Source organism: Haplochromis burtoni, unplaced genomic scaffold (genome assembly GCF_018398535.1).
Source record: "Haplochromis burtoni strain Fernald_Lab_line unplaced genomic scaffold, NCSU_Asbu1 Contig_524, whole genome shotgun sequence".
NCBI lineage: Eukaryota > Metazoa > Chordata > Actinopteri > Cichliformes > Cichlidae > Haplochromis > Haplochromis burtoni.
In genome coordinates this window covers 202,732-218,349 of record NW_024582885.1, presented here as the reverse complement: position 1 = coordinate 218,349, position 15,618 = coordinate 202,732, and the positions used below count along the sequence as shown (strand labels likewise).

Sequence of the window (15,618 nt, the reverse complement as noted above, 5' to 3'; positions counted from 1 at the left end):
AAAATAAAAAAATAAATAAAATAAACAATAAAAGGTGAATCAAATAGACCATTATGGCAAGGCTGGGATGGTCAATTTGGTCAATGGTCAATCCGTTGGGCATCTTTCCTCGCCTTTAGACAATAATTCTGATGGCAAAAGAACCAAATGGGACAGGCAAAAAAAAAAAAAAAAAGAGGAAAAAAAAAGCCTGAAGAAGTTTTTTACGTATAGTGAAGTACAGAGCTTATAAATCAAGACTAAAACCTCAGAAATGTATTGGCTGAAATTGTGTAGTAATAGAAATAATAGCCAAACTGGAAATGTTTAAAATTCGTAAAATTGAAGTGGCTAATGGGATTTCTCAGATTAATGGCTGCATAGAGACAAACATGAAAATTTTGGCATTTGTATCCACTTTTGAAAGATTGTTTTACTTATCTGCAGCACTATTACATGAATCTGTCTCACTGATCGTGTTTTTATGAATGTAGCCACTTGAAAGCAAGATGCAATGATTTAATAAAATTCTTATAATTAATAAATAATTATTCCTTACTATCATTTGGAATTTTTATAACCATACTTAAATTTGATCAAATATCTTGTTTGATTTGCAGCCCTGCAGTAAGCCCAAGGATCAGTGTCTGTGTCAGTTATGTGAGTGCAGCTGGAGCTTGTAGGCGTAGCATTTCTTTCTAATATGGATACTTTCTGACACGGGGTTTGAACCAGGGCCCTCTGGTCAAAAGATGATCCTATTACCACATGATATTTCCAAGATTCTTTAAGACCATCTGGTTTGGCAGAGACACACATAAGCATCAGTGCTCGACTTTCTAGTATTCAATCATACATGCCCATTTGCACATTGAGGGGGGTTACTGGTCATTTTAATCATGCTCACCCTCTAAACTTGAAGCGAAAAGAGACATTGCTTGTAGTGCAATGAAACTCAGTGTGACGAAAGCCTCTTTTATACCTAAATTACCACAGGATTTATCCACTAGACTGAATCTTTAAATAAAGGGTAAACCTTTGGGTATGTATTCAAGTAACTGCAGCCAAGTCAGTTTTTCAGAAGCATGGATGAATAAGACAAAAGACTACACAAATCGTAAGCAACATAGGAGCAAATAGATAAAGAAACATCTAGCAATTCATCCCGTAAAAATATTAAAAGATTATTCATCTGCAGGTAAATGTACACAAATATTTAGTAGCCCATAAGATTTTCTTGAAATATGTCAGCTTCATGGGTATCTTTCATATATTTACAGTGGGGCAAAATGTATTTAGTCAGCCACCGATTGTGCAAGTTCCCCCACTTAAAATGATGACAGAGGTCAGTAATTTGCACCAGAGGTACATTTCAACTGTGAGAGACAGAATGTGAAAAAAAAATCCATGAATTCACATGTTAGGATTTGTAAAGAATTTATTCGTAAATTAGGGTGGAAAATAAGTATTTGGTCACCTCAAACAAGGAAAATCTCTGGCTCTCACAGACCTGTAACGTCTTCTGTAAGAAGCTTTTCTGTCCCCCACTCGTTACCTGTATGAATGGCACCTGTTTGAACTCATCATCTGTATAAAAGACACCTGTCCACAGCCTCAAACAGTCAGACTCCAAACTCCGCCATGGCCAAGACCAAAGAGCTTTCGAAGGACACCAGGAAAAGTATTGTAGACCTGCACCAGACTGGGAAGAGTGAATCTACAATAGGCAAGCAGCTTGGTGTGAAAAAATCAACTGTGGGAGCAATCATCAGAAAATGGAAGACATACAAGACCACTGATAATCTCCCTCGATCTGGGGCTCCACGCAAGATCTCATCCCGTGGGGTCAAAATGATCATGAGAACGGTGAGCAAAGATCCCAGAACCACACGGGGGGACCTGGTGAATGACCTGCAGAGAGCTGGGACCAAAGTAACAAAGGTCACCATCAGTAACACACTACAACGGCAGGGAATCAAATCCCGCAGTGCCAGACGTGTTCCGCTGCTGAAGCCAGTGCATGTCCAGGCCCGTCTGAAGTTTGCCAGAGAGCACATGGATGATACAGCAGAGGATTGGGAGAATGTCATGTGGTCAGATGAAACCAAAGTAGAACTTTTTGGTATAAACTCAACTCGTCGTGTTTGGAGGAAGAAGAATACTGAGTTGCATCCCAAGAACACCATACCTACTGTGAAGCATGGGGGTGGAAACATCATGCTATGGGGCTGTTTTTCTGCCAAGGGGACAGGACGACTGATCCGTGTTAAGGACAGAATGAATGGGGCCATGTATCGTGAGATTTTGAGCCAAAACCTCCTTCCATCAGTGAGAACTTTGAAGATGAAACGAGGCTGGCTCTTCCAACATGACAATGATCCAAAACACACCATCCGGGCAACAAAGGAGTGGCTCCGTAAGAAGCATTTGAAAGTCCTGGAGTTGCCTAGCCAGTCTCCAGACCTCAACCCCATAGAAAATCTGTGGCGGGAGTTGAAAGTCCGTGTTGCTCGGCGACAGCCCCAAAACATCACTGCTCTCGAGAAGATCTGCATGGAGGAATGGGCCAAAATACCAGCTACTGTGTGTGCAAACCTGGTAAAGACCCATAGTAGCACTGTTATTGCCAACAAAGGTTATGTTACAAAGTATTGAGTTGTATTTTTGTTATTGACCAAATACTTATTTTCCACCCTGATTTACCAATAAATTCTTTACAAATCCTACCATGTGGATTCATGGATTTTTTTTTCACATTCTGTCTCTCACAGTTGAAGTGTACCTCTGGTGCAAATTACTGACCTCTGTCATCATTTTAAGTGGGGGAACTTGCACAATCGGTGGCTGACTAAATACTTTTTTTCCCCACTGTATCCACACTGCTCAATATGTCTCAAACACACAGGTATATATTTTAGCAAAAATGACTTAAGGAGTCTCCCCTATAAAATCGAAAAGTCCTCCAGACATGAGAAGATTTTACAGAAGGATTTTATTAGGCAGTATTTCACCGATGTTGTTTGAGGACCTGTGTGTGCATACAAAATAAATACCTGAGACTTAAGCCGCAAGCAGTGTGTAAATTTTTACAGCCTCTAAGATCGTCTTTCTTTTGTCAAAATGAGTATTCAGTCAGATTTATTGGCTCGAATGCAAGCGCAAACCTTTCTTTACACTCTTGAGTCATAAAACTCAGTGTAAACACATGTAAAACGTATAATTTTTGCCTGAAATTTCCAAGGAAGCACTTATCGCTTCAAGTGTGGATACAGATGACTGGGATCTGCTCACCTTGCCTTGCTCCACTAGAGAGAAAAACTTGTCCACTTCCTTGTTGAAAGCAGTGATCTTGATTTCACCCTGTTGACAAGCACGTTTCCATTTAACACCATTTCATTGCACATAGAAGGCAAAAATCAGCCATGTGTGACCATATTAAGATGCAACAGTCAGATTTAATAAGACCTCTCTACTCCTCTACTTACACTCTCATCCACTATTTCAAAGGAGAAGAGCTTGCCCTCTCCTTTGGAGTTACTCCACGTGCGAATGCTCGACTTGTTGGTGACTCTGGCTCTGATAGTCCACCTATAGAAAAAAAATAAAAATGAATCTGTATTAATCAGTGACTGATAAATCACTAATCATTCAAGACCTCCTAGAGCAATTTTGTTCTGTGACTATAAAACAAATAACACTATTGTATATTATAAAAAGACTGATTGCTAGATAATTTTGTCTTTGGCAGTGATTGTATTAAAGCCCATTCGACCATCCATCCAATTCTGAGTCACTGGGGGGCTGGAGCCTGTCATAGCTCACGTAGTGCGAGCGGCAGGGTACACCCTGGACAGGATGCCAGTCGTATGTCAAAAATATATCATCTTAGCACAAGATCAAAGTTATTTTAGATGACAAACCATAAAAAACTGACTTGTTGAGAACTCACTGGCCTTGGCACACTAACTACTTACCAAAGTATTGTCAATTGTTTGGTCAATATGCTCTCATCTGGCTCGATAATTGGTCACTAAATCACCGGTGCTACTTTCATAAGGCAAAAAAGCATCTATACCATACAGAGCTGATCCATTTAAGTTAAGCTACTGTAACTAGCCTGCATGATGTTCCACCAACTTTAATCTTTGATGCTTTAGGCTATGGCTACAGCTTCACTGGCTCCAGTGTCTGCTGGTAGAAGTAGGTTCACCTAGACCAAGCTCGATGTGAAACTTCCTCTTTTGTATGAATGGAAAAATTGCTCAGTCTGCTGGTATGATTTCACTTTAAAAAAAGAAGCACTCTTGTTTTAAGCACACAAACCTCCACCAAGGTAGCTCACTTTCTGGACAGTATTTACTTTTAAGGGAAGAGTGTTGTAAGTTGCTCCTAATGCACTCATTAGACTGTGAATGTTAGATAGAAAGCACTTGTATAAAAAGTGCTTGTATGAATGAATGAGACGTTATAAGTGGAGAATTTCTGTCAAATAAAAATCCTTGGTTCATTAAAGCCCTGTACCTTGTAAATGCACAAATCCCTTCCACCGTGTTCCATCATCAGATATTCATTATGCAAATACAAACAGGACATTTAATATAAATACTTTGTTAAAAATAACAAATTACTGCAAATAAGTTGCCTTTAACAGCACAGCTGTGTGAAACTTAACTAAAGGAATAAGTCTAAAGGTCAAACAGTAAATAATACTGCAGACTAGGGCTATGCGATATGACCAAAATCTCATATCCCGATATAAAACCTTTATCGCCTGATAACGATATAAATCACAAAAGAATTAATATTTTCTGTAAATTCTGTGAATCTCGGGTAGGTGAAGTGTTTCCAGCTGGGCGTCGTGTACCTGGAGTCGAGTGTTTTAACCGATGCATGAAACTACACATTTTTAGACATAGGTTGTAACGCCCGCCGTTTTCTTTGTGAGTATTTATTACACGGCGTGCTGCGGGGGAAAGCCTGTTCTAACGTTTGAGTCTAAGGTTGATTTTTTTAGCACCTGACGACTCTTTTTTGCTTCTCATCCGTCAATACTCTGCATACTTTTTCACGTGATTCCGTTTATTTTGAAAAGTCTCAACAGGATCTTGAGCTTTATTGTGAAAGCTTTATGTGGAAAATAAACAAGTGGACATGCGATGGTTTTACCATCGTTGTTGCTAACGACAACCCATAAAAACAGGCGCTTCTCCGTCCATAGTGTGTTTATATTAAATATAAGAGAAAGAGAGAACTTTAAGAATATAGCCACTACAGTGACCATCAAAACGATGAAAAAAATATTGCCATAAACAGTGTATTTTGCAACACCATGAAACAAATGATAGCGTAAAATGAAACGACAGACGTTTTTATATCGTCATCCGATATATATCGTTATATCGAACAGCCCTACGGCAGACACTTTAAAAAGCCTCCTTTTTTGTTAATGAACATTCCAGCTCGGCACACATCAGTCACCAATGTGTAACACAACTGCACAAAAAGAACAATTTCCTAGGAAATTGAATGAGTGTCTCACAGTCTTTTTAAAGTTCAGTGAAAGGGAAAAATAAAGCATATCACAACTTTCTTTTCAAAGAGTGAACTGGTTGTTGTACATCTGCCAAGTCCTGGATGTGCTTCTTGTTCTGTTTTTAACAACAGCCAGCCATGCTCTGCGCTTTATGAAGCAGGATTCTTTTTGACTGCATTGATAATTTTGCAGTGGAGGATATTCTTACTATAACTTTGCCTGCAATTAAATCCCCTATCATAAGAGCAGCTGCTGGCCTCGAGTGAACCCTATTTCCTGCTCAGTATGGATAAGACTGCTACACCAAGGTTTATGACAGTCAAAAGCCAATTATAGTCTGCTCTAGATGCTTTTACTTAACAACACCAGAATGGGATGGGGAAAGCCATGCGAACAGCCATAAAAGACCTTGCACACATAGAAAGCATCACTATATAATCCACTGCATGTAACACTGTGTCACACAACGACAACAAACCTCCACTTTTAATCTCACCCAAATGTTCATAGAAGGACTACATCTGCTGAAGTCATCTGTTTTACTCACTGTAGGTACTCCCCAACTTCAAAGTAGGAACAGTCATCAGTTTATTACAACACCTAGAGGCACAGTTATCTTTACAGCCTACAATTTCAAACAGTGCTACGTTATCAGTGCCCAAACACAGAGAGAGTTGACAGGGTGCCTTCACTACAACTAGAGCTTGTTATTCTGTGCTCTTGTCTTTTTGTAGCTAACTTTAAGGTCAGAGACAGAGACTTATGCCTAATGAAACGATAAGAAACATGAGGGTGGGGGGGAGGGTGCAGTAAAAGCGAACCCTGGAGGTGAAACTGTAAGAGGGAAGGAAAAGGGAAAAAACGTGGTTAGCCAAATCCCCACCGGGCCAAATAACAAAATCAAAACCTCAGCAGCAGACCATAAAGACCCAGCAGTACCTGCTGCAAAAGTGTCCGTTTCCAAGGCAATATCGGTCATTTCATTTCATTTCCATGCAAATGGGTTGTATAACATATGCACACTCAAGTTCACACAGCCACACACATTGTGAGCGAAAAAAAATGAATGCTCATACATGCATGCGTCAACACATGCCCCAAAGTGCTACCAAGAAATGGTAGCAAGCGGGGAAGCAGAGTCACAGCGTGAGAGAAAGTAGTTTAGCTGATGAGCAGAAAAGCAACAAAATCAAAGTGAAATCACAAACATATACAGCTTAAAGTTTGTTTGGATATTAGGAAGAAATATGGGCAAGTCAGATTCAACTTCACAACTTTACAATGATCTGCTACAGAACTTAACTCACACACAGTACATGCATGTGAAGGGTGTCTAATGTAAGGTACAAGTGGCCACTAAAAGGTCCAATCCTGCCCACAGCAAAATGTCCAAATTGTTCATTTTTTTTTACCCAGATGTTTGATTTATCTGTTTTATATTCTTCTGAGATACAACAACACTATCTACCGCCCGCCATAATATACCAAAGTAAGGTGGTTAAGCTACAGAGACATGTCAGCACGTTCCAACAGTTCTGTTTCTTTGTAATGACACACGACTGAATGTGGAAATAAATACAAAACTGAACAGTTAAAATTGAATGCCTCACAATCTAAGGGTTCGTCTTCACACTAAAATAATTAGAAAGCATTTGGTTGTCTTTATTTTTTTATAGTCACTGTCTCCTAGGTCTGACCAACTTAAAATACATTTGAGCTGCATGCTAAAACGAGTCTTAGACCCCTGATGTATATAAAAGTGAGCAAATTTAGACCGAGATCACTTGCACTTACTTGCTTTGGTAGGGGTTGAGGCTTGCAATAGGATTCACTTTTGCTGAAGAACCTGGAGAAGCGCTGTTGGCCTTCATGGGCGAAGCTTTCATGGGTGAAACCTTCATAGTTAAGCCCTTACTGGGTGATGCTTTAATAGCTGAGGCCTTCATGGGAGAAGCTTTCATGGGTGTTTTTCCCGTAAAACTTCCTCCTCTGCCTCTGGGAGCTGAAACACAAAGAAGATACTTAAAAGAGTGTTGCACATTAACAACATGGTAATTTAATATTGCTGAAAGAGATCATCAACAATCTTGGAAATGGATTCACCACAAAAGCCATTTTCAAACTGAAATGGCAAACACTGGCTGGTTCAAACTTCTGAAATGAGAAGACTTGCTGATTTTCTCAGTGTTATTTTACTGTTGATTTATAGGTTTAAAACTTGGACTATTAACGTATGTAGCACGATCCCACATCCGGTGAGACTACCAAACATTAGTTTCCATTCTATTTAATACCTGCATAAGCTATGTCTCTTATGTTGCAAAAGTAGCTTGTTAATAGTTTTTCATTAACTCTATCAAAGCTCCAACCACTGTGAGGTATTTATTAGCCCAACTACAGTGGTAGAGCACCTGCCAGTTTGCTATTAGGCAATACAATCTGAAACACGCTGCCAAAAATTTCAGCTAGGATTAAACATTAGTGGTAGTATTATCATCTGATCTGTGAGCAGCTGCCAAAATAATAAAACGCCTGAAAAAGTTAAATTCTCCCAACAGAGATGCATGCTCAGAGTTACTTAATTCCCTGTTAACATCGGTTTGTGCCAATTAATAAAAATGTTTTTCTTCTTCGGGTAAGGCTGCCAATCAATTATTAATTTCATAATTACTATATCTGTACGTGCCTTTCAGTCATAGGAGAAAGAATAATTTGAATTAGTTATCAGACTATCGGTCTCATGGCCAAGAAAGCAAACATACTTGCCTTAATTATGTTCATGCGCCATGATTATTTTTTAACTTAGACTGAGTCAAAGACAGAGCAGTTATTCTAGATCAGTAGGAGAGAATATGGGAGGTTAATAATCAATGATTGCATATTTCTCGTCCTGTGTCTACTTCAACCACTAAATGCTAAAATTGTCAGAAAATATCAATATGAACGCTAATGTGTAATTACTCAAGCTGAGAGTGATTCAATAGCATAATATGTAATTTATGGAATTTAATTTTGCAGCGTTGATCTTATTTCTGTCTTTGTTACGTGCATACTCAACTCAGGACTAATTTAACTACCTCACATAGAAATAAATCAACACAACTGTATTTTTTTTAAGTTAAGACGAAGTTTTCTTTGTATAAAATTTAAAAAAAAAAAAAAAAACTCCACAAATTTTGTGTTCTTCTTTGCAAGATACAACAGTTTGGACCAACCCACAGACTCATAAGGTGCTATCTCACCTCCCACAATGAAGTAGCATCAGCCCCATCAGTATGATTCAACCCAAACACTTATCTGCTGACACAATATTTTTTATGCAATTGCTTCTTTTGGCAGGAATAACATGCCATATTGAGCAGCAGTATTTTTTGGAAAGGAGGGTGTGCGGGGATTTTCAGGGATAAAGCGAATCAGGTCCACCGAGACCACTCCCTCTGATTTAAGCTCCGGTTGTAAAGCACAACAAATATGCACCTCGATGATACCCTCCTTTCTGTGTGTGTGTGCACCTCATGATCAAATTCCTTGGGGAAATTCACAGATTGAACAGCTATTTTCAGCCGAGGGGTAATTAACATCAATATTCATACACACGCTATCTGGATGGAGAGTTAGGAAGAGAGAACTGGTGGCGAAAGAGAAGATGAGGAGATGATAGGTGGTGGGAATCGGGAATGGACTGAAAAACAGCAAAGAGGGGGCAGAGCTTTATCAAGGATGCTCGTTTTCTGTGGCTTAGATCAATGCAGGCTTCTAATATGTATGCCAATACCATATTCGACAGCTCCTGTTGTTAAAGAGCGGACTGTGATGAGTATACACTAAGAGGGGAATATACAGTATGGATGAAAAGGAAATAATAATAACAAAAAAAGAGAACGTGAATGAGAAAGAATGAAAACGTGTGTGTGTGTGTGTGTGTGTGTGTGTGTGTGTGTGTGTGTGTGTGTGTGTGTGTGTGTGTGTGTGTGTGTGTTCATCAGAGTGAGGGCAAAAGGGAAAGAGTTGTGTGGGGGAAAAAGAAACCTACAGAGAATGGTTAGTGATGAATTATGGATATTATTTTAACCGCACTTTAGTGAGTGCAGATATCTTTTTGGAATTTAAATATCATCTACGAAGCAGTTTGAGAAGACTCTATTTCAAGAGATAGCTGCTGATGAATATTTAAATGGGAACACAGAACTACCTGTGACAACTGTGTCGTGGCCTCTGACTTCACACCTACTGCTGTTTTTTTGGTTTTTTTTCTGTTCTGTTATGTTTAAGTGAGAGAGGACTGCGAACCTAAGAGGTGCTCTCAAACAACTAGACGCTCAAAACACTTAAAATAAATGCCACAAAATCTTCAACAGGAAAAGTCTTTCTAACAGCATCCTCCTACTCCCGAGGTGTCAAAGGTCAGGAGTCTCTACAGAGCACAATGCCTACAGCAGCTTTCCATTCAGCCAATTACTGTACACTTCCTCCAGTTTCTCACTCCTCTGTCCTCTCTGTCCTCTGGTCTGTGATTTTAGAACTGATCTTAGGTTTGCATCATCAAATATGTTCCAGTTCTTAAATGGATAACATGTATGTTAAGTGTTTGTATTTGGGCTCATTCAGGAGAAATGCATGTCGTATAAAGCTGCACAGTGAATTATTGTTTGGCCCAACCATTAATAAACTTCACTGCGACATCCTTTTCTATTGTTTTAGTAATGGGTTTTGTTTCATTATGCACTAATGCAGTGGTGTCAAACGTAAGGCCTGGAGGCCAGAATTGTTCCACCAAAGACTTCATTCTGGCCCACATGAAAGGTGTCCTCTATCAACTAAAGAAATTTCCATATTTTTAGTGGGTCCACAGTAAAGACATTTTCTGAGAATTAAGAAAACCAGTCTAGGCATGGAGCTACTAGAACTTTTTCTGTAATTTTAACAATTTATCATGTCGTTTCACTGGTTAAGTGTTCAAAGTGTAGTGTATGTGGCTCATAATGTAAAGAGAGTCTGACATCCCTGCTCTAATGTATGAATATATCTACATATATATCTACATAAAGCACAGGAGCAGCAGTCGTAGAGTTTCAGTTAATACCTCTAATATTTTCGTTTTAATATTTCTTAACCTTACGTCTACATGGGTGATAGCCATCTCATGAAAATGGTGTAAGAGTTAAAGAGGATGTGCTGTTTGGTAAATACCGGTACATATCCTACATCTTTGTGTCTCTTCCCTGCATCTTAGGCTTCTCTGCCAATAGGATCCCTGCTGCACGGAGCTACAGTACAAGAAAGAGACATAATTGAAAGAAGTAATGAGCCAAGTTAGCCAAATGGAGGCACCCAGGGAGTCAGTATGTTGCTCAAAGACTGGGACGTCTGCACAGAGGTTTGAATCAAAACCCTCAAATACAACAACAGCCCCATGAGCCATTACATAACCCAAAGCTCAATTGAAATGCTTGATTTGTGGCATTTAGCAGTCTTGGAAACGCTCAAAAATGCATCGACTTAGTAAGAATGCAATTTAGAAAAATAATGAAACAATCAATCACTAAGTCGCATTAAAAAGGAGAAAAGGCTTGAGAATTTATGCACAAGACCCCTTCATCAACAGAACAATTAAATAGAGGAGCAGTTTTCATCTATCAGGTTGAATCTCTGAAGCAACACAGATCAAAGGATGTAATGAGGAAAGGAGTCTGATGAACTAGTTAATACGGAGCCTCGTCTTTGCTGAGTCAAATTAGTTGACTTCTCTCTCAACCCCCCGCACCGATTCTCCGTGTGCACCGCAACACAGGATTCAGTCCACAACACAATATTCATGAAGCCATGAACTGGAGGAGCCACCGGCCCACACAAGCTCCCTCAGTCACAACACGAGCACACAGACAGACACCTACACATGCACAAACACGCGCAATATACTAAGCACTCATTATCCACCCACATGCCTACATCCTCCACCGAGAAGGACTATCGGGTATGTTTCTGCCACATAACAAAATCAATGTCAATGCTAAGCGTAGTTGGTGGTGGTATAAAACAACTGAGTGAAACAAAGGCTAAGCTAATAAAAGCAGATCCAATAAAATGCAGACTACTTTAGGCATGATACATGGCAACAGCTACTGTGGCAGGAAAGTGAGTATCATTTGGGGCTCCTAAAATGTTACAAAACTCTGGTTGGTGGTAAAATAGAGGAAGAAGTGAGTTATGGACTCCCCCAGTGGCCAGTGGGCAACAAGATAGTTTGCCGCTCTGATGGCTGAGCTGTAAATATGATTTAAGTACCCAACGTGTTATGAAAAAAGGTACTTAGACTAAAGCGACTTCAGTCTACCATTCATTTAGCATTTCCTGTGGCTACCACAGTGTGCCTTATGATCCTGCTTTATCTAGTTCTTAACCCACCCCCAGACTACAGCCTTTGAACACTGAACTGCTATGAATATCAAAGGGATGGACATCAGGATGTACTGTTTGGTTAGCAATGTCTTTCCAAGTCTCTGTTCTCCACCAAATTATAGCTGCAGTTTGGGGTGAAAACAGTGAGAAGACTGCAAATCAACTGTCAGCAGCATTTGCTTAAAGGGTGCTTGGCTCCCTCTGTTGGCAAGATTAGGTTTTATTAAGAAATAATATTCTAATTGTCCCTGAAATAACTGGACCAAATATTGTATGTTTAAGCTAAAACAAAACCCTCCTTTGTTCTCTGTTAATATTATACACACATGATTAGGTGCTCTATACCACTACAATATATGAATTGTAGATGACAAAAATGATTTGTAGCTCATTAAAGACCTTGTGGTAAGTACGGCTAAATGAGGACTTGTTTTAAATCAGTGAGGTAATTAAATACTGTAATCTGCAAAGCAAGTAAATGATATCCATAATCCAAGAGCAGGAAAACCTCAGGCCTTGGCACACTTTGACACCACCTACATATATAATGTTAGAGACCAAGCATAATCCTTCTTATGGCAGTGGCCTCCTCCAGCCAGCCATGCACCCCACTGCTTGGTACTGACACCAGGAACACTGAAAAGGGCCTAAGGCATTAACCAATCATGTTGAGCAATTGCTGGATTCACCAGAACAAGCCCAAACCACAAAGGCCCCAAACCACAACCCAGTGGTGTCCTGCCAAACACCACATGATGCCACCAGAGCTTTTTACACAGCATGACGGGATCATACACTATATATAGCAGGCCGTCTTAATGTTGCGGCTTGTTGGATCATGTTTTTGGCCTTACTATTAATAGCTTCATCCTGATCATTCTGAAAGCAAAGCTTTTACTGCTGTTGTTTCCCAAATGTGTGAGCAGTACACACACACAGCAGATCGAGTCACTTTGAGGGAATAAACTTTTGGATCCTGCGTCTACTGATGCAAAACTACCACTTTATGCATCTCAAATTTTGGCTTGTTTTTTGGGGGGATTCAACTACAAATACTAATTAAAATTATTTCTTTGCTAAGTTGCCTGTCATGTGCAGATGCAAAACTGGTTCATATATTGAGCTAAGTTGCTGTTTTATGCATGAATGATCGATAGGTCTGTGTAAGTGGCTCAAAAAAAAAACATTCCTCTGAAAATGCTCAGCTACAAGGACTGACTGAAAAATTAGAGAAAATGAAGACAACACCCAAAGGAAAAAAAACACGAGAACTATTGCTCAAGACCACTTTAAAAACCTAAAAGAAAATCTGGCTGCTTGGAGGCAAAATATGAAGAGATGAGGGGTTCCTCAAAGCATCTGCACAGTGCTGCATATCATATAATGAATGGCACATATTGTAAATGAATAAGTACACTCACTTTTTCTTCAGGTTCTCAAAAGCCATTGTTTTGCACTATAAGCGATTTATTCTGATACAGTGAGATATAAAGTAGTGCTGATGTCAACACAATGAAAAGGTGCTTCTGCCACACAAGTGACTAAATAACAAGCAGGAAATGGCAGCAGTATTATCTTATATTACCATGATTCATATACAAAGTGTTTGACAAAAAAACTCACAGCTGTAGTTCCTATAGGAGGGTCCAGGCACGGCAGCAGACGGAGGGGACTCTGGAACATAGGTACTTGATGACACCTTCTGTGGAGATGAAGTCTTACCTAAAAGTGGAACAAACACCATGAGGGGCTTCCAGAGGCTGTTTATTACAGTTTCTTACCTTCATCCATGCACACTTTAAAAGTACTATACCATCTGTATTATAAGGAGTGGGATTTCCAATCTTCCCCCCAGTTTCCTTTGCTGACTTTAATATATCCATGTCCATAACAACAACCACACGCCTGGAACAAAAAAAAGGAGAAAAGTGAAAATTATACCAAATGGGAAAACATGAGTAAACAAAAGAAGAAAGGAAATAAAGAGTCAACACATACCTGCCATCAGCCAAAGTGTTGTTGATGGTCTTTTTCAACAAACACACACAGTTTGGTACCAGGAGGTTCTCTTCAGATAAATAGTTTAACTGGGTAGCAAGCAGGCAAGCTAGACACAAAAATACACAGAAATTTTCATATATAATTTCTAGAAAAAGAAATATCACAGTTTAACTGGCTATATCTCAGTATTTAAGACCTCCACATTATCTTTGACTTTTATTTCTGGTGTCACTTCCAAATTTAAAAGTTGTTGTACTACTGGAGGACACTCACAAGTCAGAGAGTGCTGGCCATCACTCATCATCAGTCGGAACCTGGGTGGGCTTGAGGCATTACTGATCTGACGGATGTTCTGACAAACAGAGAGGGAAGGAAAGATGTCAAAATCAAAACAACAAAAGGTCCCAAGATATATTAATAGAAATCATTAAACGGCTCTGTTTACACATGACAGCAAAGAAGCAATAAAATCAATTATAACAAGCAGGCATTTATTTACACAGCCCTTTCCCTCGAACATCTCCACAGAGATAGCAGATGAGTCAGGACCTAAGGGTTCCGCTGCCTCATCTGTAAGCTCTGAGTGGTAAAGAAGGGAAATGTTTAACTAGCTAGCCTAGCTGAGAAGTTATCAAACGTTCTAATCACAAAACAGGTACAGTGGACACCTGTGTTTGATGTGTGTTTGTTTAACACACAAGTACAAGCATAACACAGACTAATGAAAAAAAAAAGGCATTTTGTCTGCATGTGCTGACTCTGCTGTTTTAGTGAGTAGGAGATGTGAGAGGAGGAGAGAACAGGAGAGAGCAGAGGACAGATGAGATGCTAAACGATCTGCTGTAGAGGTGAGGAAGAGGAAATTATCACATGAGACAGAGTTAACACTCTTTGCCTCAGCTCAAAATGAGCCCATCATACAATGAAATCAGAAGATGAGATGCAAGCTCATTCATTTTACAAATTTAACAAAGAATTGAAAAAATACAGAGCGTAACAAAAAGAATCATCTGATTTTTAAAGGTTATCTTTTATAAAGTAATGAAAATAGAAGCTTGCAGTAACTAAAAAAAGCATGGCTGTACATAAAATTTTACATACAAAACTTTCACTGTTGAGAAGTTCTCAATGTGTCCCCCTCTATATGTAACATACCATACAACATATTCCTTGCCGAGTCTCATACTTTTGTGAGCATTTCTGTAGTGACTGCTACCTACCAGCAACCACATGAAACTCACAAATCTCCTCTTTCTAACAGCATGTGGCTGTGGAATTAAAGCACTTTAAAATCAGATGGTTCTTGTTGATACATCGTGTACAATCTCTATTACGTCTCCATCTGCAATGGCAAAGGTGTTTCACAATGACATCACTGGATCATTCCATCTCCAAACACCGTGAGCCTTCTGCTTGACTATGTCGTTTTTGCATAAAGACTAACAACAAATGTTTGCATTGAAAAGACCACTAGTGACAATTTCTGAATGATATACAGTTGTATTTAAACATAATGCAAAATAAAACACGTAGAATACTTAACATGAAACCTTTACTCACAAAATTGAAAAAGGAAATGCTGTCTTTATTCTGTGCTTGTGCTTGAATGTTAAGTCAAGTTGCACTGCAAAAAGAAAAATATAAGTAGTCTAAAACTAGACCTAAATTCTTTAGCTTCCAGATGGTATTGTAATTATAACTCATAT

General features: G+C 39.2%; 1 protein-coding gene across 1 annotated transcript in view; it reads right to left on the bottom strand.

Moving 5' to 3' along the window:
* Nucleotides 1-15,618, bottom strand: part of LOC102313238 (replication protein A 70 kDa DNA-binding subunit) — a gene marked incomplete in the record, with an annotated part of 55,940 nt that overhangs the window by 39,555 nt on the left and 767 nt on the right. Inside the window, 7 exon segments of the mRNA XM_014329225.2 lie at nucleotides 3,271-3,339; nucleotides 3,465-3,567; nucleotides 7,307-7,514; nucleotides 13,535-13,633; nucleotides 13,725-13,816; nucleotides 13,910-14,018; nucleotides 14,186-14,264. Of these exon segments, the coding sequence (XP_014184711.1) occupies nucleotides 3,271-3,339; nucleotides 3,465-3,567; nucleotides 7,307-7,514; nucleotides 13,535-13,633; nucleotides 13,725-13,816; nucleotides 13,910-14,018; nucleotides 14,186-14,264 (759 nt within the window).